Source organism: Didymosphaeria variabile (assembly GCF_027946475.1).
Source record: "Didymosphaeria variabile strain IMI 356815 chromosome Unknown scaffold_3, whole genome shotgun sequence".
NCBI classification, from domain to species: domain Eukaryota; kingdom Fungi; phylum Ascomycota; class Dothideomycetes; order Pleosporales; family Didymosphaeriaceae; genus Didymosphaeria; species Didymosphaeria variabile.
Genome location: NW_026611622.1, coordinates 3,777,153 through 3,804,882, shown reverse-complemented (window position 1 = coordinate 3,804,882; position 27,730 = coordinate 3,777,153). Strand labels below are relative to the sequence as shown.

The window sequence follows — 27,730 nt, the reverse complement described above, 5'->3', positions numbered from 1 at the left end:
TGGGCATACGCTGGTAAAGGGTACACAGCCATGCTTTAGACCCCATCAACACGAACGGGGCCCGCACACGCGATAAACGGAACGTTGAGCAGCCAGTCATCTGCATCCCCCGGTCGGAAGCTTACCTAGCGGCTCCAGTTTTATCCCCGGACACTGGCCTCCGGCACAATTCAGCCATATCACCTACTCTTCCTGGTAAGCAGCTCTACACCAGGATGCGATGCCGTCATGCTTGAGCTATTTTATATTTGACTCGTTGGGACGGCGATTGCTCGAATTGACCAGCTGTGACTTGCTCTCGTCCTTCCTCCACGCATCATGAAGCTCTCACTTTTCAGCTCGCTGCTGTGTGCTTCCAGCGTTTTGGCCGCAAATTCGCCTCACAAGCGCAATGTGTTCCACAAGCACAGGCCGACCGTTGAGAAGCGCGTGGCAAACCAGCCCTTCCAACACCCCGAGTTGCAGAAGAGAGCGTCGTCCTTCTTGACCGACAAGACGAAGCGTACGCGAAGCTAAACTTCCTCGTGTATCGACAAAGTATCTAACTTTGTCCAGAATTCTCTGTCAACGGCTCAGGCATCCCTGAGGTACCGTTCGACATCGGAGAGTCCTATGCTGGTTTGCTACCCATCTCGGAGGATCCAGATGAGTCCCGCAAGCTCTTCTTTTGGTACGTCCGCCAAATGTTAGATACGCGCAAGAAGCTTACATGTGCCAAGGTTTTTCCCAACGACGGCGGCAGAAACGCCCAAAGAAGTTGTCATCTGGTAAGGGTATCTGTCGATAAGAGCCGAGTATCTGCTAACCTACCCAGGCTCAATGGTGGCCCAGGCTGCAGCTCATTGAGTGGTCTTCTGACTGAGAATGGCCCATTCACATGGGAAGCCGGGACCCTCGCTCCTGTGCAGAATTCATACTCATGGACGAATCTGACCAATATGATTTGGGTCGAACAGCCGGTCGGAGTGGGATATTCGCAGGGAACGCCGAACATTACCAATGAAATCGAATTGGCAGCTGAATTCCGCGGTTTCTGGAAGAACTTCATTTCGACCTTCGAGATGCAGAAGTGGGATGTCTACGTCACTGGAGAATCTTATGCCGGGTTCTACGTGCCTTACATTGCCGACGGCTTTATTGGCGCCAATGACACCGAGTGAGTTTCACGCTGAGATTTTGGCTTCTTAAAGGCATACGCTAATCACACAAACTACAGGTACTTCAACCTAAAGGGTATTTCCATCAATGACCCCATCATCGGCGACGACACAAACCAGCAACAAGGTAAGAATCTTGCGCAAGCAAAGTTTCTGAGCTGACATCTTCAAGTTGTTGCCTTGCCCTACGTCGAGTACTGGCAGAACTTGATCGACCTCAATGAAACTATCCTCAACGAGTTGCGGGAACGTCAAGACTCCTGCAACTACTCGTCCTACTTGGACACTTATTTCCAATTCCCTCCTCCTCAGGGACCATTCCCAGTTCTCCCGGAGCCGTCCCGTCGGAACAACTACAGTTGCGACCAGTTCGACAACTTCTATGGTGCCATACTCGAAGTCAACCCCTGCTTCAACATCTATCACATCACCGAAACCTGCCCTCATCCCTTCGGTCAGCTCGGCATAATTAACCCCGGCGATTACCAGCCTCCAGGTGCCATAGTCTACTTCAACCGCACCGATGTCAAAGAAGCCCTCCACGCGCCCCTTGACTCCAACTGGCAGCAATGCACCGACGTGGACGTGTTCGGCAACGGCACTGACCGCGGCGACGACACGTCCCCCGGCCCAGCCATCGACGGCACTCTCCAGCGCGTCATCGAGTTCACAAACAACACCCTCATCGGCTCCGGCGATCTCGACTTCCTGCTCTCCACCAACGGAACCCTCCTCGCCATTCAAAATATGACATGGAACGGCCTCCAAGGCCTGCAGAAGTACCCAACTACCACGCTCTACGCTCCGTACCACCCGGAGTACAACGGCGGCTCGCTTGCAGGCGCGGGTGCGCAGGGTGTGTGGACCACCGAGCGCGGCTTGACGTTCTACACGGCGCATCTTGCGGGACACGAGCTTCCCGGGTATACACCTGGTGTTGCGTACCGCATGTTGGAGATTCTGCTTGGCAGGATCGATAACTTTAGTAATACTGCTAGCTTCACTACTCAAATGAATGGGTCGTGGACGGGGAATAGCACGATTTATAAGGAGTGAGTGGGCTAGTGGGTTACATAGGGTTTATGTATATTGTCATGTAAAGAACTTGAATGTTACATTATGACTTGGTTTATCCAATACGATTGCATTCGGGAACTATCTGTATAAGTAATTGGTTAAATGAGATCCTGGCAATGATACAAGGTTGGTTTGCTGCTCAATCACTGACGTTGTTATGAGTGCAACGACGATCGGACTTGTGAGATAGAGACGTGATGCGCGCTTCTGTTCGAGTTATCTCCTGAAACATTATCGCACCCTCTTTCTTGTGTACAACGACTTCTAGATGTATCATTCGCGCTTCTATCGGACGTGGAGGGGTTCGCAAAACGGTGAGACTATTCCTAAAAGCGCCGCTAGCCCCACTATCGCATAGCCATCGCCACTAATACACGGATCAATACTTTCTTATCGCAACACACATGCTCTTACACTTGACATTGCGCCTATCTTTGCTGTGGTCTTCGTCACTCGAATATGGCGACAGCCGTTAGAGCTGGAAGTGTCGTCGGTGCGCTGTCGTGTCAGAAAGACTCTTACCTGCAGACCCTGGAAACCGAAGTCCTTTCATGCGAGCAATACATTCGCCCAGAAGCGCACGGAAAATCAAAAAGCAAAAAGTCCCACGACCCTTCCAAGATCCAAGGAGGCACAAATCCAGCATCAAATCAGAAATGGATGATCGAGTTCGCTGACTCAGTTCTGTTTCCCGAGGGCGGTGGACAACATACCGATCACGGCTCAATTACACCACTGGGCGCAGATATGGTGAACCCGATACCCATCGAAAACATTCAGCGGCACGGCTTACGGTGTATACATCTGTCGCCAACGCCCCTGAAAGTCGGCACCACTGTGCGACAAACAGTCGACTACCCACGAAGATGGGACCTAATGCAACAGCACACAGGACAACACTTACTCTCGGCGATAATGGACGGTATGGAGTTACCAACTCTAGGTTGGAGTATGGGACAACCAGGAGAAATGAACTACGTCGAACTACCCCGAAAACCAACAGATGAAGAGATCAGCCTCATCCAGCTGAAGTGCAACGCCACCATCCGCGAAAACCTTCCAGTCACAGTCGAAACTCCGAAGGATAAAGTGTCCTCAAGTCTACCTTTAGACTACGATGCAGCGGAGGGTGTGGTACGCTTCATCAAGATCGGTAACCTAGATTACAACGCTTGCTGTGGAACGCACCTCAAGCAGACGTCACACATCGGCGTCATCCTCTTGCACCACACACAATCCATAAGAGGAACCAACTCTCGCCTTTTCTTCACAGCAGGTGACCGCGCGTTAAAGCTAGCTACCGAGTCGATCAACGGCCTGCGGAACATCGGCGTCTCGCTCTCAACTAGTGCGGCGCCTGAAGATATTGCAGACAAAATTAAGATCCTCAACGAGCAAGTCTCGGAAGGTAGGAAGAAAGAAAAGAGGATGGTAGTAGAGCTTGCAAAGTACGAGGCGAGAGAGATTAAAGAGACGCTCCAGCGTTCAAGTGGTGCGTTCCTGCATAGACCTGAAGATGACGTGGACTTCATCAATCGGGTTTTGATTGAGGTGGCGGATACGCTCGACCAAGGTGGCGTTATCGTACTGTGCACTGGGGATGTGAAGTCGAGTGGCATGGTTGTGATACAAGGGAGGGAAGATTTGGTCACAGGATTGTCAGCACAGGTACGTGACGTTGTGAAGACGGCGAAGGGTGGGGGCAAGGGGAGGAAATGGCAGGGCAAAGTTACAGAGTGGGAAAAGGGGGAAGTAGAGGCATTGGAGAATGCGGTGAGAGAATTGTGAGTGTATGTGATGAAGTTGTCTAGCAAGCGAGCGGGATCTGGACTTCAGCACTCCCAATATATACAGTTTAATTTGATAGATATCAAAGCACCTAAAAACCCGTATCTACATAACACTTAAAGACCCTTATATACACATCTCTGCACCGAATTGCAAACCGTGATCGATTTGTCACACTTCAACAGTGATACGCGGTTTGCCCCTTTGCTAAGCTCGGTCGCAATTCGGCTTTTGCGATCTCCAGCCACTGGACATTGTGAAGCTTCTTTCTCCACTCTAAGCGGAGGAGGTCGGTGCGCCGGTAGGCGCAGCACCAGTCATTGATCCAGAGAAGCTACCGCTTGGAGCGTCACCGCTGGGTCCACCGGCGGAGTCCTCATTCTTGACGCCTCCGTCGGCGGTGAGGAGCGAAGCATAGCTGGTGTTGTAGGACGCAGTTGGGTCGACACCAATGGTGACCCAGGAGAAGAGACCGCTCTCGGCGCCGACAGAGTCGTCGAGGTAGACATAGTCGAATACGGGGTCGGAGTTGCTGTCCTCTGTTTCAACGGTAAAGACATGGTCGACAGAGTTGAGGGTGATGTCGACGGTGCTGGTGTTGTAAGGGTACGTGGACTCGACCTCCGTGATGAGATCCTGATCGAAGAACAGCTGTCCAATGTGGGACACGCTGCCACCGGTGATGGTACCGTTGCTCAGGAGCGATGCGTTGACGTGGCCAACGACATGGACGTGCGTTGCGCGGCCGCTGTAGTGGCCAGGGAAGACGGAGCGGAAGGAAGCAATACCGTTCTCGTCTGTCTGCTGGATGCCGCGCAGGGCGGTCTTGTCAAGGTTTGTCGCGTCGTCGCCGTTTCCGTTGCTGTCGTCCTGGACTCCAGAGTAGACACCAGTGGAGTTGCAGTTCCACACGTCCCACCAAAGCTGTGGGATGGGCTCGCAAGTGTTGATATCGATGAACTGAGCGTGCATGTAGTTTACGACACCAGGCTCGTTGTCGACGATGTCCTCACGGTTGAGTTCACCCTTGACCCAGAAAGGGCCAATCTCGCCCTCAGGGGAGAGGATGCAGGTGTCGTTCGAGAAGAGAGTGGAAGCGTCGGTATCAGTCGTGATGCCGGTTACGTTTGAGTGATGGGTCGTGTTGAGCACAGTATCAGCATCGCGACGTTCGAGGCCGTCACCTTTGACGATGTCAGTTTGGTACTTCGCCTTATAACATTGCAGTGTCCGAGGATAATTTACTGACCGAGGGCCTTTTTACGCAAGTCATTCAACAGCGCTCTGCGGTGGTTCGCTGCCGTTTTCAGGGTGCCTCTGGCTTCCAAATGGGCAGCGCAATCGTCAAGCGAGCGACGTGAGTTTGCCAAAAAGCTACGCTTCACGGCCTTGTTCGTAACTTCGTGCTCATGACCTGGGTGGGCCAAAGCTGGGATAGCGAAGCCAAGCGCCGCCAGCATCGTGACTTGAGAGAAGGCAACCATATTGAAGGCAGGTATATTGTTTTATTTGGACAATATGCGAATGGAAAAAGCGATTGTGCAGTAGTGAATGTACAGCTGTAGTGAAGAACCTCCATCGGGAGGATTCTAGTGACCTATATACCATCGCTATAACATGCAGTCTCTATGATGTCTCGTCTCGATGTTTCTGCATGTGGGTGCGATGGAGAGCCTGTGCGCACTGTTCCCATCGAGCAAGCCCCAAAATGTTGTTGCGGTAGACGTCGAGGCTGAGACACGTAAGCGGCTGCATCACCAAACCACGTCCCACCTACGTAAGCTAATTTAGCTCGTAAACGAATGGCTGAAATGCCCAAACATCGCACGCGCTAACGAATCCTTCTGGACGTACTCCACCTCAGTTGTTCGCCGTCTCGGATTCTGTCCGGTAATCATTTGCCGTATGGTTGGTTGCGGGCACGTTTGTTGCGGGGCACCTACCATGGCCATCTCCACAAGCTATGACTTTGCTGTATTCGAAACATCGAACCCTTGAAACGATCGTCACTCCGCGGATACGTGTTGAACCCTTTTTTTCCACCGCGCAGACTTTCCAGCTTCAGAATCGCTGACGACGATTCTCGGGGTGACTTTCCCATACAGCCCCAAACCTGTTGACTCTTGAAATCATTCAGTACACCGGCTTCACCAGAAGCACGATGTGTAGAAACGAGCTCTGGTAAGAAGAAAAGCGATGGCGCATTGCGGAGTGCGTCTCTATTCAATTCGCTCCTATGCGTGGCTTTGGAGCAACTGCTCACATCTACCGTCTGTTGCGTTCGCCAGAGTCAATCCGCAACCACAACAAGAGAGGCGCGTCTATCTGTGGCTGTGTCGAGGTTCTATCATACCCTGTACAACTACCTGGGTTGTTTGGATGGAGGGCATGTTCAAAAGTTTCCTTGCTAACCTGCGATGAAAACGGCTGACGCGTCGCCGTCACTGGTAGAGCTTGGCGTTCATGGTTCAGGATATCGTTGCAGCGAGGCTGCCATGAGCTCACTGTGCGATATGCACAATGACATGAAGCAAAGTCTATGAGACGCAATACAAGAATTTCTGACGATTGTTTGTACGCTGGCTAATTTCCCCATAGCATGTTTGACCTGATAACTCCCTACACATGCATGCCTTGGACTGTCGCACTAAAGGCCGGACCTTTCGAACGTACTTGTGACGACCCAAAGTCGAAGCGCTCCAACAAAGCATGCTAATGTGAAAACAATTGTGCCCTCGAGAGCTTCTATCCTGTACTTCATGGTTTGGAGTTCTGTAATTCAGCTGGAAATCGCAAAACAGAAAACCCTTATCTGGACTCGCGGTAGGCATCACTGTCATCTCTATGAACCAAGATTCGTTCTATGCGGTGCCACGGCCGCCTAGCTTGGCATTCTGCCTTGGAAATGGCCCTATAAAGTGCTTAGCAAGATGCTTAACGGAACGTATATGGCTTCTAAACGTCACCACAAACATGTTCTCCGATCTCCGGCTACTGCTGTTCTGCATGTTCGCCCCATTTTAAGAATGTGCCGCTGAAAGAATTTCTCAGTAAATTGGGAGTAAGTGCACACTGATGTATATTCTCACTTCGAGCGAGTTGAAGATCTAGAGGGTTGCATGGGATATGTTTAAGAGACGTATCCTGAGAACATAGAAACGATTGTAATACTTAGTAAGGCGGATTATATCGGTAAGGTAGAATAGTTCGCGCTTGCGTTAATAAAGTGCAGAGCGTATCCGAAGCTGCAAGCAATCTACCTTGAGGACCTTGAAAGGAACAGGCCCCCAATTACGTCAAAGAAAGAGTACGTGTGGACCTGGTGTGTTTTCTAGAAGCGATGAAAATGGGACATGAGCTCGGGATCGAGGTGCATACGCTTACGGATAAGGTCGCACCGAAGCGCGCGAGAGGGTTTCCAAAAACGCTGGATAAATACGATCTTGTGAGCGGAGCTTACAAAGTAAAAATGTAAAAATGATCACAAATGTATTTGATGCCTATGAAGGGTGAGAAGTGCCGCCTAGATGTGGGATTTGTGGTTCATGTGAGACCTGTTTGTAACAGTACACTAAAGAATCATGGAGCTCGACAGATGATAGGAGTTCTTAGATTTTCTCCACGCGTATATTCCGTCTAATCTATATGTCAGGTCATTTGAATCGATTTTCCACATCCATAACACCGTGAGATGGACCGCCCGATGTTCAAAGTCAACGAGTAGAAATGCTGGAATGGCAACATAAGACACTATCCAGATTTAGCATTAATACGGTTGCACTAGCATACATATCGCTTCACTCATCTAATTTGTGCACGCAATTAAGAAGAATGTAAATTCCTTCCCGCCCCTGGATCTATCTTCCATTTTCTATATTTCGTTCTATTTCATTCCATGGCATCAGAGCTGTATCGAATGACACAGGCATCGGTCTTGCACCCGGCCTCTACAGCCTCTCGTTTCAGTTTCTCGATTGTATCAGAGTGGTGTTGCGGGAACTGGTGAAGGTACCAAGATGGTCCCATAATTTTGATGGAGTGCGGGTGAATACATACACCGGTCAAGGTGGAGGCGCTACACTACAGAAGGGACGGGCCGGTGTTTTTTCGCGTTGGCTTCTCTCGCGCGATAGTATAGGCCGTGACTACAGGTTGCGACTGTTGATGCGCTGTGTATATCCTCGTGATAAGAACTTCGTGAGCATGCAGGAATAAGGATGAGCTCGTCAGATCAGCTTACTCGCCACGTCCAGGTCATTGGTGGGAGATTAGCTCGAAAGTTACATAATGTCAGCAGCAGGCACGCGGCATTCCCCACGCAGTAAATGTTTGTATGTCTTCCACCACGAGCAGAGTGTACCACAATAAGGCTTCGGCGTTGTAATCTTGCATCTACACATCTATCCAAAGACCGAATTGGAAGGTATCACAACGCAAAGTGCATCCATGTCCGCGAAAGGTGGTCGGCAGCAACCGCAACACTTCGCCACTTGCTGTGCCGCTTTCAATACACGATCAATTCGGGGTAACCCTATGATATCTCGACAATCCCTCTATCGTCAACATCAGACTCGTACAGTCGCAAGTATCCTAAAGCCTGAGATTAGTCAACGCGTTTCGTAACATTCAAGCACCTTCTATCTTGTTTTTGATCTAAGCGAACTTACACAGCCTGAAAAACATCGAGACATAATCCAGTACGTATAACACATGGAGTAATAAGTCTCTATGGCTTAACTTTATAGAAAGCCACATGTCGAAATCCGTCGCCATCATCGGCACCGGTCCGGCGGGGATCATCGCGGCGCGAAAGCTGCTCCAGTGTGGCCAATTCGACGTCACCATCTTCGAAAAGAGAGATTGTATCGGGGGGATCATGGGTTCCGGGTGGCATTATCAATCCGAACATGCGGACCAACCAATGCAAATTCACTATGAGTTTTTCGGATCTGTCGTGGGAGTCTCTCGGATCTTCACCAGTCTATCCCAAAGCTGCGGATGTCTATCTGTATCTTGAGGAATACTTCAAGCGGTACATTCCTGTGAGAACTGTATGCTTCCGCACTGCTGTCAAGAAGGTGGAACGGATACCAGACGAGCCCGTAGCCGGCGGCAATCGCTGGAAGTTGCATCTTCATGAGACAACCGCAGACGGAGGCTCGATTGAATTCAGTAGGACTTTTGACTACCTGGTAGCTGCGCCCGGATTCTATAATATCCCCAAGATGCCGCGGTCCGGGGACTTAAACATTCCGGTGCTGCACAGCACTCGGTACCGAACCCTAGAGGACATTGATCAAAGGTTGCCCACCACAGACAGGGAGCGCGTGATACTAGTAGTGGGAGGCTCACATTCGGGCGGAGATATTGCTGCCTCGATAGCGCTCCAGCTTTCGGATGCGCAGTACTCTCCTACATCTTCTGGCTCCCATCGCGCAGAATGGAAAAATACTCGGATTGTACATGTTAGCTCGCACGAAATGTTCGCTCTGCCAGCGTTCGTACAAGACTTGCGTGCCCCCTCCTGCACCTTCCAGCCAGTTGATTTTACCTTGTTCAACCGTTCTAGCAGGCCCAGTGGTATGTGATTCTGTATCTGTAAGAATCTCCAAATCTTGCGAAGTCGCAAGAAGTTGACTTTTACTAAATTATTATCAATTCTAGATCCACCCCCATCATTTACAGTGGGCTTGGTAACTCCAGAAAAAGTAAAAGCCTCACGCAAGATGATTCACACCATCAGCGATGGAGACGAAGGGTATGTTGACACTCGCGAAACAGACGAACTGGCACCGATCGGAATTTTGGGGGACTCTTATCCACAATTCGTCAAAGCAGGACGCATCGCGCAGGTCCGTGGGACTCTGTCCCGCCTCCATCAAGTAGACAAGGGAGACTTGGTCACCGCTACCATCCAGAAGGTGAAGAATGACGGCAACTTCGCCGTCCACAATGTGTGCGCAGTCATACAAGCCACTGGGTTCGACACGGCTTCATCGCTTGCATTCCTCTCCCCTCAGACCAAGATGGCTCTCGATCACGATCCAACATGCTCCCCAGCGCCCTTCGTCCTCGACACCAACTTGCTGTCGCAGAACTCATCACTGCCCACACTCGGGCTTGTCGGGTACCCAGGTGCCTACTGGCCTCTGTTCGAGATGCAAGCGCGCGCCATCGTCAAGGCTTGGACCTCGCCGTCTTTACCTGAGCTCACCAACACGCCCAGTCACGTTGAACAAAGGTCTAAGCTGCGAAGATACTATGCGGACTTGCGAAGGACCTTCAAAGAGGGCAGAAAAGATGAAGTACCGCATAACCCTTTTGGCGACTCTCTCGGCGCGCTTGAACAAGCCAGTCGTGAGCTTGACCTCGAACGCTTCGACTTGGGTTTCTCAGAGGCAGAAGGTTTCGTGTGCGCGGCGCGGTACACGGAGCCCGGTAGCGACAAGACAGAAGCCATGAAGACGTTAATGGAAGTACAAAGAGTGCGGAGGGGAGGGCAGCAGGGTAGCTTTCTGGCCAGAGCGGTCGCTCGTGGCTTGATGGGGAAGTGGGTCGCAGCTGGGCAGATACCTAATGGTGAGATCAAGGTCGTGCAGCTATCCTTTTATCCTAGGTACCCAACAGATGAGGCATTTGACTGGGAGTATGTCGCGGTGAGTGAAGAGCATGGGGAGACAATGCGCAAAGTTTACCGATACTCAGAGGCTGCTGACTGCATTACTGTATGGACCGTAGCAGAGGACGGGTTCAGGACAGGCATACCGGAGTACACGTTCCAGTTCAAACATGCTCAGCAGGAGCATGGAAAGCATACGGCAGTGGCCGTGCTGGTCCCATCGTCAAGTCAAGGGGAAAGCGTGGACGGATTGGGGGTCTTCCGGTTCCACTTTGCTGGGTCTTCATTGAAGACTTGGACAATCAAAAATCCGGATGGACCGTTCACGTTCGCTGAACTGAACTTTGTTCGCGTCGGCCTAGGGCAGCATCGCTAAATGCAAATACGATCGTGCAAATGCCTTGCTGCGTTTTCACAATTTCCATCGCTTGGCACACTCTACACCTTCGGCGATTGTACCCACTCGGGCATCAATCGCATATCCTTCTTTTTCAAACTTTTTACACTCGTCCCACAAATCTCTCAAAGGGACCGAGAAGGTCTCAATGAACTCGTTATCTTCTAGTGACGGCTGAGGATTCTGGTTTTCCGGTAGCGAGAGATCGACAGTAACATGAATCATGCGCAAGTTCGTATTGCAGAAGCCCGGATCTGTCGCTTGATGAACATCAAATCATAACGTCCCGGGGAAGGCAACACTCACCGTTGAACATGATAGGGCTGACGCCGAAGTCTCCTTCCATTACCTTGCCGACGTAGCCCGTCTCTTCTTTGAGCTCTCGCACTGCGCACACCTCGGCTGTTTCGTTCGGATCGATGAGTCCAGCGGGGACTTCGATCACTATCGCATCGACGGGAGGGCGCCATTGCTTTTGTAGAAGGATCCGCGGAGAGTCATCTGGTTTCGAGGGATCCTGTAGGACTGCTAGGATGCCAACACCGTCGATATCTGAGCCTTTTGGGCGAGTGAGACGCTCGCCTGACTCCCATGTTCGTTCCACGCCTTCAGGATCTGTGTAGGTGATCCTGAACACGATCTGTTGTCAAGACTAGTCACATGACATGCTTTAGAAGACGTAAATACTCACTTGACCAAAGTTGCCCAACGAGCATCTTTGTGATCCTAGAGAAGAGGCTCAGCAATGTTCAAGATCTGGATGGTGCACGACATACCAATGGTTCAACCTTGACTACTTTTGACTGTTTCGTTGCCGCCATGGCTACCTTCTGTCAATTGATGCGTTGGGCTGAGGTTGGAAGACGCTTTCCCCAAGTTTGGTGGGGCAGGACGCGCTCAACACGCGCCAAGAAGGGCGACCGCAACTGAGAATGTGGGCGACCTTTCTTATCCCCCTCACCATCATGCACTATTCACCAGCCTCGGAGAAGCAACGCGACGGAACTAGATCCTCATCAGTGTCTGCTGATGATGCGTCGTTTCTACGTTCTCTGGCGTCGTGCCGAGAGCGGTGTTTGCGTAGAGTCATGAGCAGCGCCTCATCGAGCCGCGGACGATGACGACGACTACCCCAGATCAGTGTACGAATAGAGGAGGCTATGTTTCAAGTTCAACAACCAAGCGAGCCCTCGTTGCATTCACAGGCATGGAACAACTTCGAGCGGACGGGAGTCTTCTGACGCGCTTCGCTCCGCGCCTCGTCGCATTGTTTTCTTTTGCCAACCTGAAAACACGGCTGATGTCAAAACGGTGTTGGCATTCCCCTCTCAACTCGGTACTTAGAAGCTTGCTATATTAAAATCGATAGTCTCGACCGGCTCTTGGCCGCTGTTTAGGCTAACGATGAGGCTAGTACGCTGCAGACACCTGGACCTGCATTTCAATCACGGTGGAGACACTCAGCGAAGACACTGAGCCGTGTAACCGGTGCCGCCGGATTTTCTTCGCACCGACAATGATGCCGTCAGGCTAACTTCTATACGAGACGCCTCTCACCTTGGAGGGCATGGCAATCGCTTACGGTCTGGGCGCAAAAGGGCGTTTAGTTCGAAAGGGCACCGTTGTTTGAACATCAAAAACTCCTCGCACGTTTTACGCCAAAGCCAAGTCTGTCTGGATGGGATCTTCGTCTGATGGAGCGGCGTCGTGACCCCGAGTGACCAGGCTCAGTCTTGACAATGGGTCGAATCGCCAAGTATACCGATACCCGTGATGGCCTGTGGCTCAGTTCGTTCTAGGTTTGCTCACATGACTAGCCATTGAGAGTCCAGAGGTGCAACAGCAGAGCACATGCATGTGCCGACCTCATCACCCACAGCTCACTACAATCGTCAACCTCTTTCGGGCAGGTGTGTGCTCTGCACGGCTATGTCCATGTGCTGCTGTCGAGATTCTTTTCACATAGATCCAATGCGATTTCAGAGATGCTTCGATAAGTCGGTCCACTAAACAAGCGAGAGTCATGCAGCGAGTCACGAATGGACCAGATAAGGATCCCCAATACGAGAAAGCGATGTCGTCCGAGGCTTTCCCCTTGACGTGGCAGCGTGGAAAGACTTCGCGCTCTTCTCCTTTACGAATCTATCGCCTCAACGTATCGTCCCCTGCCAAGGCAGGTAGAGTGGAGACGCCGGCGTAGCTAGCGCGCTCGCTTGTCCTGTTCCTCGTTGCGTCTTTCAAGTCGTTTCAAGGGTGTGCCGCCTGCCGCCTGCAGCCCATCACCGTTTGGGCTGCGGCCCGAACGATGAATGTGCCACCCATGTTCTTGCTCGCAGATTGCCGACTAACTATTGCAATCGACACACTGTACCTGAAGAAAGGTCTATGCGAATGGTGAACGCAAGCTCAAGCCAGGCAACATCGTAAAGAACATACACTTGATTCAGCCGAAGCATTGACTATCACGCGACTTCCACGAAGCTTCTACATCGCGGCTGGGCAAACATCCAACCATTGGAATGTCAAACACGCTCTACACCAGAACGGCTAGCACCGTACAAAATGGTTGTCCAGAATTGGAACTGCACAGGCCAAAGGCCCAATTATTGGCCACAAGCGCTCGGCTCGCGGATGCACTATGAACTCAAGTCCTCGTTTCGCAAGCAACTCAAAGCGCTCAAGGTCCAAACAGGCCATCGTCCCCATGGCGCAGGGTATGGGCACTATACCGAGGGGCTGGCTATGGTCTGCTTCTTTACTGAACTGGGCCCCATCCGTCACGCTGTGTTCACTCTTTCTTGGTTTCTGCGACTGTCAAGCCTTCATTGACCAGTGTGCCTTGCCACACGTTCTTTCATTTTTGCTCACTTCAATATACAGTCGCGGAACTGCTTCGTCACCACCACGCTCCTTCATTCGTCCCCAAGTTGCAGGGATAGTTTTTGCGTACACCTGAAACAACGATTCCGCGTTCTCCCACGAGCACGACGCATTTGGCACCCTGTAACAACTTATTCCGCAATCGAACGGACGGTTCTGGACTTGTTCTCGAGTCATCACTATCGAAGCCCCTAGCGCGCAAGGCTTCGCCTCGTTGCTTGGTGTTGGCTTCGTGCCCTCATAGCAGACGTGATACCCGTCTGTGAAGGGTCCAGGATCTCCCGTCATTCGTTTGCTTCACGAGTCCATCTTTACATATCTTAATATTCAACATGGGTAATTGGTTCGGGAACCTTGACCTTGCCTACAAGTACACGTATGTCAGCGTATCTGCCGCCCACATCGGCTGTTCGCTAATTCTCGCAGAGTCGTATTCGTATCGCTGTTGGTTCTGACAATCCTTGCTGGATTGATCAAAGTGTTCTTCGATCGTAGGAAGTGAGTAGGACCCAAAGACGTGTCTCACGACAAACTGACAGAGAAAAAGGTTGAAAAAACTTGTGGCGAAACAGAACGAAGATGCAGGCATCAGAGAAGAAAGGGTGGAATTGACAGGACGGGAGAAGGATGAAGGTGATTACTTTGGCATCCGTGCTTTGGAAGCAGGCTTCTACGCTGGCGTGGCGCAATCGCGCCCAACTTCAAGAGCAGGCTCGGTCGCTGGAAGCCCCTACATGAGCACCAGCACCCTCGTTGGCGGTGCTGGGAACCCCAAGGACTCGATGAACAGCAGTGTCACTACGCTCCCACTTGCCCACACTAAAGAGCGCAATCAGAACAGCTTCCGCGACTCTGATACTCTGCCATCGCCTCAGTCTGAGTCCCCACCGCGAATGAAGTCACCCCCGGCTATCAGACTGGCACCCTCAACCGCTGAGCTGACTGGAAGGCATCGCCTTAGCGAAGCGGTCGACATGAACCTGAGCGTTCCTCCTTCCCCGACCGTCTCGCGAGGACCATCGTCTCCTACATTTGGTGGCTCAGAAAGTGGCGACAGTGACGGACATCTCTCGCCGCGCTCGCAGCGGTCACCTACCTCCTCCAGCTTCACGAAGCTCGAGCATTACTCGCCCAACCCGCCGCAGCTACCGATGCCACAACCAGAGGGCTTCCGAGCATCGTTTGTGTCGGTCCACGAGCAATACCTGTCGCAAACGGGCTCTCTCCTTATGGCTTCGCCTTCAGCTAGCGGGTCTACCTCACCAGCTCTTCCTTCTATGCCCGGCATCACGCTGAATGATGGTGGTACGTAGAATTTACTTGTCATGGAAAACCTGTTTTGTGCAGATGGGCTATACACAGAGAACACGGCTGACTTGAACAAGACGCTGCTCCACCCTCTCCCGTTCGGCTGCTTCCAAAGACGTACCAACCGTCCCACCAACGTGACGACAGCGGTTCGAGCAGCATTTACAGCGAAAAGCGGCACAGCACCATCGAGAACGACTCCAATCGCAAATCCGGCATTGCACCTTTCCCCAACAAGGATGACAACCGCAAGACCCTCCTCCTTGCACCAGGCGCTGCTGGCGAAAATCGGTACAGCGACATTTATGATGCGTACTACCGCCAGTCTCTGCTCAACCCCGGCCAGAATGCCAACAATGCATCACGACCTGACGATGAACTCCACCTCGAGAGTAAGGCAGGTGCGGGTATGGCAATGTGAGGACGTTGATTTTGGGTTTTTAGGGCCAGCCAGAATCTGACGGGGCTCGCTTGGCAGTTGCTGAAGTGAGCTCGTATCTTCGCTACACAACGTTGCGCTCAGCGCGCACGTGGGGAGGGCGCACAGGGCGCATTTTGCACAGCAAAGGCGTTCCATCCGCTGTGTGGATTGTCCGTGATGCTTCCATGGAATATCAACTGCATAGCTCTTTCCTTTTGGACAATGGAAGACGCATGGCAGGAAGGACCGGAGGGGCTGTGGAGGCAACGACTACCGACGCGTCACGGCGAGCGGCTACGCAACTTCTACCGGAGGCGTTGGACGACATAACGCGTCTCGGACTCAGTGTAGGCATGACGACGAAGCACTACCTATACCTACTCTTTACTATAATTTCTATTAGACGCGCAATACCCATATGCATAGCTTGGCGTCGCGTCTCGCCACAAAATACCCATTACTCTCCAACACTCGTTTCTCTTGCATGTGAAGTTTATCGTAGAATTTTTCCTTTTGCAAAGGGCACCGCGACTGATTATGGTCCGACCCGACGGAACTCTGGGGAAAGAAATGAGGGCGGAATGATTTTCACGTGTCTATCGGACCACCAGGGCGGCTGATTGGCTGGCCCCTGGCAGAAGCGAGGCGGTGAGGGCGGGCGATGGCCAGCCTCGACGTCCTTTCTTAAGATCGCCACCTGCCGGCGAATTATGAGTTCATGACCCTGAACGCCTCGTGCTAGCGGACCCTCGTTCTGTGACTTTTCAACCTCGTGGGGACGCATTCCGCATACTCACACCACTCCCACCACGACACGAAGGGCGAGCAATTAATACGTATTCTTACGCGAAATGTCAACCACGACGACCACGACTGCTACTTCGACGGGCACACGGAGAGCCTCCACCACGTTCCGCACACGGCCAATGGAACAGAAGAATGGCGCGCTCAGCGCCATCGAGACGCGAGACCACCGCGAGATCCGGCGGCGAGAGCACCACGAGGCAGACATTGTAATTGTGGGCGCGGGTGTACTGGGATGCGCGGCGGCGGTCGCTTTTGGCAAGCAGGGGCGTAGCGTGATACTGCTGGAGAGGAGTCTGAAGGAGCCAGATCGGATAGTGGGGGAGCTGCTGCAGCCTGGTGGGGTTCGCGCTTTGGAGGAGCTGGGTTTGAGAGGTGCGTTATGTCTACAGGAGGACAATGCGGGATTGGACCGGCCTAACAAGAAGCAGATTGTCTGGAGGGCATTGATGCGATACCCTGCTACGGCTATCAAATCGACTTCCACAAGGAGAACGTACACATTCCGTACCCATCCAATCTCACACCCACATCCAACCGTCGTCCAGAAGGGCGCGCCTTCCACCACGGCCGCTTTATCCAGAAATTACGAGAGGCCGCGCGCGCTGCTCCCAACGTCACAGTTGTCGAGACCACCGTCACAGACATCGTCAAGGACTCATATACTAATCAGATACTAGGCGTAGAAGCGCAGACAGCAGGAAAGCCAGACTACTATTTTGGCGCACTCACATTGGTCGCCGATGGCTACGCGAGCAAGTTCCGGAAAGGCTACATCAACAAGACGCCACAAGTACGGAGTAAATTCTGGGCTCTGGAGCTGATCGATGCGGACCTCCCCCGGCCAAACCACGGTCACGTTATTCTGAGCAACGCACCCCCGATCCTCATCTACCAGATCGGCACCCACGAAACCCGCATCCTGATCGACGTCCCTGAAAACTGCCCTTCCGCGAGCGTAAAGGCCGGTGGCATCAAAAACCACATGCTTAACGTCGCGCTCCCCGCGTTGCCAAAATCCGTGCAACCCTCGTTCCGGAGAGCCCTCGAAGAAGGCAAGCTCCGCAGCATGCCGAACTCGTTCCTGCCACCTGCAACGCAGAAAACACCCGGCATGATCATCCTCGGCGACGCGATGAACATGCGGCATCCGCTGACGGGCGGCGGCATGACGGTCGCGTTCAACGACGTGGTGCACATCTCGCGCCTCTTGTCACCCGAGGCGGTGCCGAATCTCGAAGAGACATCCGTTGTGCTGAGCGCCATGAGCCGCTTCCATTGGGTGCGCAAGGACAGCTCATCCGTCATTAATATCCTCGCCATGGCGTTGTACTCTCTTTTCGCAGCCGACGATGCTGCCCTCACAGCGCTCCAGAACGGATGTTTCAGATACTTCCAACGGGGCGGGAAGTGCATCGAGGAACCGTGCGGGCTACTGTCCGGACTGCTGAAGAACCCGTGGGTATTAGTGTACCATTTCTTTGCGGTGGCTTTCTACGCCATTTGGTGTAGGGCGTTGCAGGGTCCTGTCTGGCGGATACCCTATGTTTTCCTTGTAGAAAGCGTTCTTATTATCTACAAGGCGTGTATAGTTATTGGGCCGTACTTGTTGGCGGAGATGAGGGCGTAGCCTGCGTTAGATGGCTTTATACGGTAGCCTGAAAAAGACGGCAAGGCGCTAGAGGAAAGGGATGATATCTATGTATATAGAAACTAATAGTAATACCTTCTGCATGACAAGTATCATTTGGTTCGGCGTTGGATGTGTGGGATTGATTATGTAGACGTAGGGGTGTGGGTTCCTCGGTCACGGAAAGGACACTGATGCCTCTCCATCCCATCCACGTCCCCAATCGTCAGCAATAGCCGATTATAATCATCACCACAGCTCCGCCCATCGCACCCCTCGAAAACGCATAAATACCACTTCCCTTTCCAGTCTTCGCTCCACACACTTCGTCGAGTCTTCTGTCTCACTAAAAGAAGAAACGCACCCCTGTCATGGGTCGCTCGTGCTTGTTCAAAATAGCGACACCCTCATTTCATGAGCGGGCTGGCTGGTCGTCCAAAAAGTACAGAAAACAGACGGATATGCCTCTCTTCTTCCTCGGATCGAAAATAAAAAGCCGCTGGGAAGCCGGAGATGGGTCGCGTGCCTGGGCAGTTCCGAAAAGAGAAGCCTCATGAGATATGGGAGTGAGATTCTCTTATCGAAAAGAGAAAGGTTTCGATTACATGTGTGGGCGCGGTTGCGGCGACATGTTAAAAAGGTTGGGGAGTCGTGCATGCGCGGTGCTGTTCTCCAAACCCCACCACGACAAGGACAAGTCGTCGCTTCCTATGTTCTACCATAAGGAGGACTCCTTCATATGCGGTTACTCTGTTTATCGAAAAGTCCCTAGGGCGACAATCCATGGGTGGGCGGGTTTGCGCTCGCCAAAAAGGGTCCAAGATCAATGGAATGTGCCTTTCCTCTCTCTCCCTCTTCACCAAAGATGCAGGACCAGAGTATGCATGGAGCCTGCTTTCTGCTCTTCGACGATGTACATTTTGAGGAGGCAGAGGCTTCTAAAAGACATCCGCGATCTGTACGATGTGCCGCTGCTTTTCAAAAATCCAATTGCCTTCCTGGAATGTGGAGGATTGGTCGTCACAAAACCCCAAGAAGACGAAGTATGTGCCGCTCTCTTCTCCTGCTCTTTTCAGAAGAGACATGAGAACCACTTCATGTCCCTCCTGCTTCTCTACTTTTGCTCTCCACACTGCCATCTTTCAGGCGTTTGCTTGACCGAAACCTCGTGAAGTCATGTCTATGTGCTCCTCCGCTGAAGCTTGCACTCTGTAGCTATACGCTCGGACTGGCTCCCTTTCTCAAAATTGGAAAAGAGACAGAGAATGCCTGACTTTTCTTCGGCCACCGGCGTGGGACAAGATGGTCGAGGAGTATATATACCTCCTCAATTCTCACTCTCTTTCTTCACACTTCGTTGAGGGGCTGCCTCTCTAAAATGTGAGGATGGCACAACCGATGTGCTCCTCTGCTACAAGATAATAGCCGTTCACATTCATGGCTGGACTGGCTTGTGTTCTTGAAAAGCCATTTACAACAATGCTATGCGTGCTTGGGGTTTCTTGTCTCGAAAGAACGTCGATGGATCCTAAAATGCAGCACCTCTCTAAAAGGTGAGGGAACTTTGGGACATGGGCGGTTTTGTTCTCCTGAAGCCCTAAAGCAGTACGAAGATGTGTCCCTGTGCTTTGGTCTCACTGGAATGTGCTTCCTGTGTCCAAAATACGCATCTGTTCCGCAAATGGGCGAGCGCCCTTTCTCAAAAGTCTGACTTGAAGCACTCCATGTGTGCGAGTGTGCTCTTGGCTGGAAAAGACAACGGGGAAAACCATCATGCGCCGCGCGTCCGTCCTAAAACTACCACACCATAACTCTATGTGCGGGTTGAGGGTGATCAAACAGAACAAGAAAAATGTGATGTGCCTCCGCGCTCTGCCTCCCAAAACCAGCTACGTAGTGCAAATGTGCTTCCTCGAAAATCAGCGAAGACGACAACCCATGAGCGGCTTTGCTCTTTGCGAAGCCTCGAGCAGTTCTAAAATATCTCTCCGCACTTTGACCTCTGAATCTGCTGACGAGTGAGTTCATGTGCTGCCTGTCCTCCAAAGCGCTCACAGAGAGCAAGCATGAGCAGCTTTGTTCCCTCAAAAAGACATGCATACGTTTCGCGTGCCCTCTTCTGTCCGAAAAGAGAAGGTGACACAATTATGGGCTGTTGTTCTTTCCAACACAAAATCAACGCGGTATATCTGCATTTTTGTCCTCTCAAAAGCGAGACTCATCGACAAAATGGCGCTGTGCGCTCTTGTCGACCAAAGCCGCAACGAGACAGAGTGATGTGTCGCTTCTGCTCCTCTACAGATCTAGGCAGACCGCACGCATGTTTGCGTGCGTCTCCTCTGCAAAGCTTACAGAACGCACTGTGATGTGCGTCTGCGCCTGGCTCTCAGGAATCATCATCCATTGGACTCATGCGCCTCTTCCTCTCTTTCACAATCCACACCTCATGTGGTCTGTGCGTGCTGCTGGAATTTTCAAAGACAACCTGACCAGTGCTTTGTGTGCCTTTGTTCTTGGCTTTCTAAAATAGAAGACCTCAATGACATGCCGCTTGCTGTTGCAAACGATAGAGGCGAGCACAGTATGGTTTGCTTGGCCTTGTCTCTAAAGACATACAATCGCAGAAACATGTGCCTGTTCTCGCTGTCCAGAAACAGTGGAATGCAACTTGCATGTGGTTGCGTCTTGGTCTTTGGACCGGACGGTGAATGATCGGGCTGATCCTAAGTCGAGATGCACATGTGCCGACTTCGTGCTTTCAAAGCTTGGTTCAAGCTCTGCATGCTCTTGGCTTAATACCCTTCCTCATTGATCCATGAGCGGCCTGGATTGCGCTTTCGCTGAAGAACCTCAACAGTAAAGCTTCCATGTGTCGGTTCTGTTCGTCCGAAATTGGAGAATTGGAATGTGCATGACATGGAAAAATGTCCGTTGCGTGCTGTTGGGCGACATGACCGCCAGAAGAGGACACTGTATTATATGATGAGCTCTTCTGATGTTCGTCGCTCACATCGAGCATCGAAGTGCCTGCTCTCAAAGCTATTGACTAAGAGGATTTGCGCTTCCCGCGCTCTCGCATTGAAGGTGCGCAATTACACGTGCTATTTGCTACTATCATACGCATCAAGGGATATGGTCCGTTTGTCTCGGAAGCCTCAAAAACGCACTACATTGTGGCCCATGCTCGTTCTATGCTTGTGGACCAGTCGATCGGGGGTGGCAATTTACATGCAATGTGCTGTCTTGCGCTTCAATGAATGGCACCAGTCATGAACCAAACTAGTGGAGGCAAACACTTCACATGGAATCTTGCACACTAATGTCGGTCTTGTGGTTGTACTCGGAATTCGCCGCTTCTTCCATGTATCGGCATCGTGCTTTATCCAAAACGGAAGCGTTGGGCTCCATGGGTGGGTTAGGCCTCTTGAAAGCCAGTGTACCCAGATCAAAATGTGGATTTTCTTGTCGCTATAGACAGGCACGCGAGTTGCCTAGGGAAAACAACCTTAGATAGAGGAAAACATCTAGTCGATTCATGAACTGCTTTACTGTCTCCGATAAATTTTGAGTCAAGAAGTCTTTTCTATGTCGGAACATGCATACAAGATATGTGTGTAAAGTTGGTATATTACGCTTATTATCGGTAGCTGGGACATGTGAGTGGTAATGAAGTGGCACGACCCAAGTCTAAGGTTCTGCCCCCCATCAGTTTGGCCGCTGCCTAGTCTTGCGTTTGGCGTTGCACATGCGATTGGCTGCGCCTGCCCCATCTGAAAGCTGTGCCGCAACTCCGCCAATCAATAATACGGCAAACATCACCAGCTTCAGCTCGTAAAAATTTCACCTAGCAGGATAGTCAGATGCTACACAGTCTTTTGTCTCCCTCTCTTGTTGCTGACTCACAAGTACCTCTGTGACTGTATCTATGGCTCTCAGATAACATGGACGACTTTCCTATCGAGATCATCGACTGCATTAGCTCTTTTCTCGACCAGAATACTCTTAAGCGCACGCTGTTTGTGTCTCGCGCGTTCCAGGCCAGTGCTGAGTACCATTCCGGTGCATTTCGAAACTTCATCATCAAATCGCCTTTTCAGCAATCTTCCAGATTTCGCCAACGTCTCAAGGGAGACGACGAGAAAGATGTCTTCACCAAGTTCTTGGATACTTATAACGGTCACCGTTTCCGATATTTACGCTACGTCGAGGTCCATACCGCTTTCCCCACGCTGAAATATCTTGAGGAAGACCCCGATGATTTTCCATGCCGCGAAAGCCCTGAAGAACTGATGGAGAAAGACGAGATCTTTACGAAACAGATCGATCGAGTGTTCCAAACGCTCAAGTTCGTAGATTCCCGTCAAAGTAAAGGCCAGATTGAACTGTGTATCGTTACTCCCGTGCAGTGGGTGGATGCAGATTTCTGTCACCATCGTGTAAGCTCCGCCTGGCGAGTCCATCTTCTGAGTCCTTCGCGCCTACCTCAACTTGATTGCGTACGCAGCTTGACTATTTGCAATCCCCAAGATAGCGAATATATCAACAGCGGAAAATTCGACGAAGAGGACTTTCGTTACGACTCAAGACTCGACTGGCGCGTGCTGTTGGATGTGGCGAGCCGATGCCCAAATTTGGAATATCTGGGTTGCCAAACTGGTTCACGCGAGGAGACGGTATCGCCCGAAAACAGGGAGAAGTGGCATTTTGAGCGAGACTACGACGCATGTATCGCTGCTACACGAAAGGACTTCGCAGCAGCGGCACAAGAGCTTACTCTACCGGCGTCACTAAAGAATGTGCAACTCGACTTCCTCAACCCCCTGTGGAAGCACATAGCTGAACAACGCGGCGCTGGTCCAGAATTTATAGATCCACTTCAGTACGACCCGTTCAGTACCAGCCTAAGGACACTGGCAACGAATCTGCGACGTGTTGACCTACGTGTTATGGCCGATCAGACGCTCTTCTGTGGTCAGTCCTCAATCACGTACTGGCCCAACCTCGAGTTCTTGAATACCACCTTTCACCTACGGACACCCTCAGGCTCTTGGTACTTCCGCGGGCCGGATGGTCAAGGCGAAAGTGACATAGGATACGCGATCACAGACACTATGCGGCCTCCTTTCAGCGATGACAATGACGAGGATATACGCTGGCATGATGAGCGCCGCCAAGAATTTGCGCCTAGCGACAGCTATGTCCCGATGACTACTTTTCGAGCTGTGCCGAATGATCATGTGATAACGCCGTTTTTATCTGCGTTTGCCAAAGCTGCATCGGAAATGCATGCATTGCGTGCTGCAGTGCTATGGGCACCAATCAACCATAGAGCATGGGGACTCGCATATACGATACCCAACGAAATTCGACCCTTAGATGTATCCTCTGGCATCCCCCATTCAAGTTTCCGGCAAATCTGGTGGAGTGTAGGGGGATGGCGGCCCAAGCCTTCACTACATCGACTTCTGCAAGGGATAGGCGCGACTATGCACGGGGAAGAACTTCATGAATATTGGGGCTCGGAGGAATCGGATGAGGGCATGCTATTGGGGAGGGTATTCGAGCAGTCCTTTGCTGCCTTTCCACGACGGGATGGCCCAGGTCCAAGAGATCATCTGGTGAAGGACTGGTATTCGAGAACAATGTCTTAGGACACGTCTCATATCACATGAAAACCAGAGACGTGATCACTTTTACCTCAATACTGTTGGAGGGAACACCTGTGTAGATACATCAAAGATCGGACCTGTATATTATGGTGCTTCTTTCCGTACTTCTACCGCACCATGAGTTCGCGACGAGCCCAACTCACCCAAGTGGTGAAAATCAACCTCACTATTTCCCCGGACTCTTTACAACCTGCGGCACAATCTCAACCCAATAACCCTGCAACCGTTAGCACTCCCCAATCCGACTTCCTAGCTTTCGTACTTACATCAGGGTCCCTCACAAAAGCCAACTGCCGAAAAACATGTTTATACCCCTCCGCCACCTTCCCTTCTTTCCCTTTCACCACTTCTTCCGGCAAGCCCATCCCTTCCTCCTTATCCTCACCCAAAGGCTTAATAACTTCGAATCCAAACCTCCTCACCCTCTCCAGCGCCTCCTCAACATCCGGAACCGTGAACCCTAGGTGCCCAAATCCTACACCTCCCTTTCCGTATTCATTTCCATTCACATACTCCAGATCCTTGTCAGCAGGGATATGGTACAGTTCCAGCAGGCCTTTCGATGTGCCGAGGGTGCTGATCTGCGTGTCACGCGGACCGAGGTAGTATATCGTCCAGGGGCCGGCGTTGAAGATGAAGACGGTATGCAGGCCGAAGCAGTCGTTGTAGAAGCGGAGGGATACTTCGGGATCTTTGATGCGTAGCATGAGGTGATTCAGGCGGTAGCCTGCCGTGGATGGGGAGGAAGGACGTGGGGGCGGTAGAATATGCTGGCCGGCAGGATAAGGGCCTGCAGGGAAGTTTGGATCGTTCGCTTGCATTGTGATTGGAGATTGTGGTGATGGTAGTGTTGAGTGGATGCTAGATTGGTGTGGGGTCTGGGGCAGAAAGGTCCCGGCACTGTTGATTCGGCCGTAGCTGTTGGAGTGTTAATGAAGTCTATGCAGGTATGTTACGCGCACTCTTTCCCCCCGCGTATAAGTAGGCCGCCACTTTAAAGGCCCCTAGAGATACGGAGCACCGGAGGTAGTGTTGGCTAGACTATCCACTCGTGGACCGCATGTGGGGTAGCAGTTTAGTGTACTGATGCGGGGCCCTCCTCCGCCCCCAGCTCCATCAAAACAAAACGCCACGCAAACTTAATGGTAGTAAAAGCGAAAAAATTGTACGCTGATAGAAAGACTTTGGTTGTCCCACAGGAAGAACTCATGCTAATCGATTGTTACTTCCGAGTTCTCAACTGAGGTAAGCTTGGGTCGGGCAAGCACCAGGAACTCATCACAGTCTCGGGTCTGCAACTCAATATCAGTGAGAGTCGGGCAAAATTCCACAAGACTAACAAGACTGATTTTCATGCGCTGGCTGTTTGCTAGGCCGATAATGAGCTGCTGACTACGCTTTTGCTTGCGTGCCCTCTTGACGATCGCTATTGCTACACACCCGGGCATCATCGGGTTCCATAACCGCGTGTGATTCAGCGCCGCTGACATGGACAAGCTCATATTTCTACAAACTCCTCTGAGCTCTTCTCTCACACCTAGCTTTCTATCTGCATCATCCTTATTGCCCGCCAACAAAACGCCGGCAATACTCTGAGTCTAATTCGGCTGCCTGAGAGCGTCAACATCTTCAGCCGAAAGTGGCATCATCTTATCTGAGTCGGTAACAAGAATCTCCCACTTGAGGGTCGCGTCAAACCCAGGTCTCGAAACCAGATTGACGAGAACGTCCTCATCGGGCCGAGGCGTTACCTCCCACAGGCTCGCCTTGTTCGTAGTCAACTCTTTCCATGTGCCACCCGAAGGTTGCATATCAAAGCGTAGGATCAGCAATGCAGCGAATGCAAAGATCTCTGTGCTTGCAAAATGTCGACCTGGACAGAGCGTAGTTCCTCCGCCAAAGCCACGAAAAGCGACCGGATTCGAACGTTTCTCATTTGGCAGGAAGCGGCGGTGATCGAACGAGTGGACGTTCTCACCCCAGATAGCGGCATCTTGATGTTGCACGGGTGCTGGGATCATGACAGTTCCTCCTTTTTTGAGGAGATATTTCCCATCTAAGACATGATCTTCCATGACCAACCGCGTGGAGATACCAACTGAGTGAAGTCTCAACACCTCTTGCAAGCTAGAAAGCAAGATGGGACAGGAAGTCTTGACTTGAGTGAGATCCAGTGTGATTGTTTTGTCAAACGCACCTTCACGCTTTTCGTGCGATGTCGCAGACAAGATCTGGCCGAGCTCTTTTCGACAGTCCTCGAGGGCACCCGGGCTTGAGTAGAGATGGTAAACGAGCCAGAAGCAGGCGGGCGAAGTGTTGGTAAGTATTGCAATCGCGCCAGCTGTTTCGAACCTTGCGATATCTTCAAGCGGTATCTTATGCTCTATGCTATGCTCGTAACGAGCTTTGATGAGCGCTGAGCCTTTTTCGTGGCCGCCGTCATTGAAGTATTTCACAAAGCGCTTGGTCATAAATTCTCGGGCTTTGAAGCTTTCTCGAACAAAAGACTGGGGAAAGCCCATAAGAAGACCCATTACACCTTCTTGAAATTCCCTACACGTAGTTAGCAGATGCACATCGAACTATGCTAATTGGCAAGCGTACCAGAAAGCCTCTACAATGGTTGGATCCCGGAAAGGGTTTTGGTCTCCGTAAACTGAATCTGTCGTTGCAAGAGTAATTTCTCGTTTGATAAAGTCGAATAGTCTAATGACTTCCGACGATTGTATGCTTTCCAAGGATGAAGTTATCTTCCGTGCCATGACGCGGTTCATCGCGTCCAGCCCTGGACCGGGAAACAGTGGCGGGTGTATAGCTTTGTAGTGAGTGACTGAATAACCCCAGAATCCCTCGTCGCCATTCACGTTCGTGTTGAGGATATCGTTGGCGGTGTTACTCGATCCGCATACGTTCATTGCAAGTTTCGCTTGCAAAGGAGGGAAGGCTAGTATTTTGTATTGCCGTTGGACGGCTGGAATCAAGGACGTCGCGTTGATAACGTAGAGACGCTCTCCGGGAAGTCGAATTGTTCATGCCGGCAATTTGTAACGCTTCCTAACGATTTCATTAGATATTTTGCGTATAGCTAGACTAGAGGTTTATATAAGAAATCTGTCCAGTATTTTATACGTACCAGAGCTCGGTGTAATATCTGCTCTTCTTCCTCGAAAGATCAACCATGGGCTCGATGAAAGGTACCAAAGCTGGAACAGGTGGCGGCTCTCTTGCATCTTGGGTGAGGTGAAGGATTAGATGCAAGCCTCCGTAGATAACAGTGGCGATGGTAATGACCATTGCTAGTGCCGCGGACGTAGAAGAAGACATAGCGAGGATAAGCTTTTGCAGCATCTGCGCCTGATGCACGTTCTGTTCCATAGTGTCACCGGCAAGTGGAAAGATTTGTTGATTTGGAGAGAGAACGGGACGAGACGATGCATCTTTCGCGGGCGAGGCGTGGAAACGCGAGCATCATTCAGACTGTGCCACAATCCCACGGGACTTGGTCTTGGATATCGTATCATGCAACATACACATTTGATTGGGTCCCGAAGTTACGGTCATTGGGTGTGACAGCACGGTCTTCGATTGGTATATTAAATGGCGCGAGTGTTTGATTGTGCTTTTATAGAATGCTGCGCCGCGCTGTGCCGTGCATGAACATGGACCAGCTGTACTTGCAGAGTTTGGAGTTATATTGAAGTATTAAGAGGAAACTGGGGCAGTGCGTAATTGAAGATATTTTACGCTGCGCAGTTGATGAGATGCTGGACACTAGATCTTCTCGTCATGTATGCAGGTTCGAATCGTACGTTTCGAGTTTCATGTTTTCACCGTAGCCTTTGGTATGGCAACAGATATATCATAACTCATGCTATTGCAGCTGTCACATTTCAGAAGCCTGCTAACGAAGCAGCGCACCTATGATAGATACCTAGCCTTCTTTTCTGTGAAAGGCACGGTGAGCCATCGCTTCGTTCCTG

General features: G+C 51.4%; 10 protein-coding genes across 10 annotated transcripts; 6 read left to right on the top strand and 4 right to left on the bottom strand.

Moving 5' to 3' along the window:
• Positions 1-318: 318 nt before the first annotated feature.
• On the top strand, positions 319-2,213 carry N0V89_004583 (uncharacterized protein; the record flags this gene model as incomplete). The annotated part of the gene is made up of 6 exons (XM_056213367.1): positions 319-502; positions 556-670; positions 720-767; positions 815-1,156; positions 1,217-1,284; positions 1,330-2,213. The coding sequence occupies 6 exons, from the start codon at positions 319-321 to the stop codon at positions 2,211-2,213; spliced, it is 1,641 nt and encodes a 546-aa protein (XP_056073675.1).
• A 480-nt stretch (positions 2,214-2,693) lies between these two features.
• On the top strand, positions 2,694-4,022 carry N0V89_004582 (uncharacterized protein; the record flags this gene model as incomplete). Its single annotated transcript, XM_056213366.1, has 1 exon — positions 2,694-4,022. One exon carries the CDS (start codon positions 2,694-2,696, stop codon positions 4,020-4,022), a length of 1,329 nt encoding a protein of 442 aa, XP_056073674.1.
• A 276-nt stretch (positions 4,023-4,298) lies between these two features.
• On the bottom strand, positions 4,299-5,506 carry N0V89_004581 (uncharacterized protein; the record flags this gene model as incomplete). Its single annotated transcript, XM_056213365.1, has 2 exons — positions 4,299-5,206; positions 5,272-5,506. The coding sequence occupies 2 exons, from the start codon at positions 5,504-5,506 to the stop codon at positions 4,299-4,301; spliced, it is 1,143 nt and encodes a 380-aa protein (XP_056073673.1).
• A 3,450-nt stretch (positions 5,507-8,956) lies between these two features.
• N0V89_004580 (uncharacterized protein) lies at positions 8,957-11,017 on the top strand (the record flags this gene model as incomplete). Its single annotated transcript, XM_056213364.1, has 2 exons — positions 8,957-9,602; positions 9,708-11,017. The coding sequence occupies 2 exons, from the start codon at positions 8,957-8,959 to the stop codon at positions 11,015-11,017; spliced, it is 1,956 nt and encodes a 651-aa protein (XP_056073672.1).
• A 36-nt stretch (positions 11,018-11,053) lies between these two features.
• YSA1 (ADP-ribose diphosphatase) lies at positions 11,054-11,859 on the bottom strand (the record flags this gene model as incomplete). The annotated part of the gene is made up of 4 exons (XM_056213363.1): positions 11,054-11,292; positions 11,345-11,667; positions 11,730-11,764; positions 11,815-11,859. The coding sequence occupies 4 exons, from the start codon at positions 11,857-11,859 to the stop codon at positions 11,054-11,056; spliced, it is 642 nt and encodes a 213-aa protein (XP_056073671.1).
• A 2,391-nt stretch (positions 11,860-14,250) lies between these two features.
• Positions 14,251-15,647, top strand: N0V89_004578 (uncharacterized protein; the record flags this gene model as incomplete). Its single annotated transcript, XM_056213362.1, has 4 exons — positions 14,251-14,294; positions 14,345-14,416; positions 14,466-15,223; positions 15,304-15,647. The coding sequence occupies 4 exons, from the start codon at positions 14,251-14,253 to the stop codon at positions 15,645-15,647; spliced, it is 1,218 nt and encodes a 405-aa protein (XP_056073670.1).
• Positions 15,648-16,573: 926 nt separating this feature from the next.
• On the top strand, positions 16,574-18,081 carry ERG1 (Squalene epoxidase; the record flags this gene model as incomplete). Its single annotated transcript, XM_056213361.1, has 2 exons — positions 16,574-16,826; positions 16,883-18,081. 2 exons carry the CDS (start codon positions 16,574-16,576, stop codon positions 18,079-18,081), a joined length of 1,452 nt encoding a protein of 483 aa, XP_056073669.1.
• A 3,941-nt stretch (positions 18,082-22,022) lies between these two features.
• N0V89_004576 (uncharacterized protein) lies at positions 22,023-23,732 on the top strand (the record flags this gene model as incomplete). Its single annotated transcript, XM_056213360.1, has 1 exon — positions 22,023-23,732. The coding sequence occupies one exon, from the start codon at positions 22,023-22,025 to the stop codon at positions 23,730-23,732; it is 1,710 nt and encodes a 569-aa protein (XP_056073668.1).
• Positions 23,733-23,916: 184 nt separating this feature from the next.
• On the bottom strand, positions 23,917-24,571 carry N0V89_004575 (uncharacterized protein; the record flags this gene model as incomplete). Its single annotated transcript, XM_056213359.1, has 2 exons — positions 23,917-23,967; positions 24,017-24,571. The coding sequence occupies 2 exons, from the start codon at positions 24,569-24,571 to the stop codon at positions 23,917-23,919; spliced, it is 606 nt and encodes a 201-aa protein (XP_056073667.1).
• Positions 24,572-25,348: 777 nt separating this feature from the next.
• On the bottom strand, positions 25,349-27,125 carry N0V89_004574 (uncharacterized protein; the record flags this gene model as incomplete). The annotated part of the gene is made up of 3 exons (XM_056213358.1): positions 25,349-26,303; positions 26,355-26,645; positions 26,884-27,125. The coding sequence occupies 3 exons, from the start codon at positions 27,123-27,125 to the stop codon at positions 25,349-25,351; spliced, it is 1,488 nt and encodes a 495-aa protein (XP_056073666.1).
• Positions 27,126-27,730: the final 605 nt, after the last annotated feature.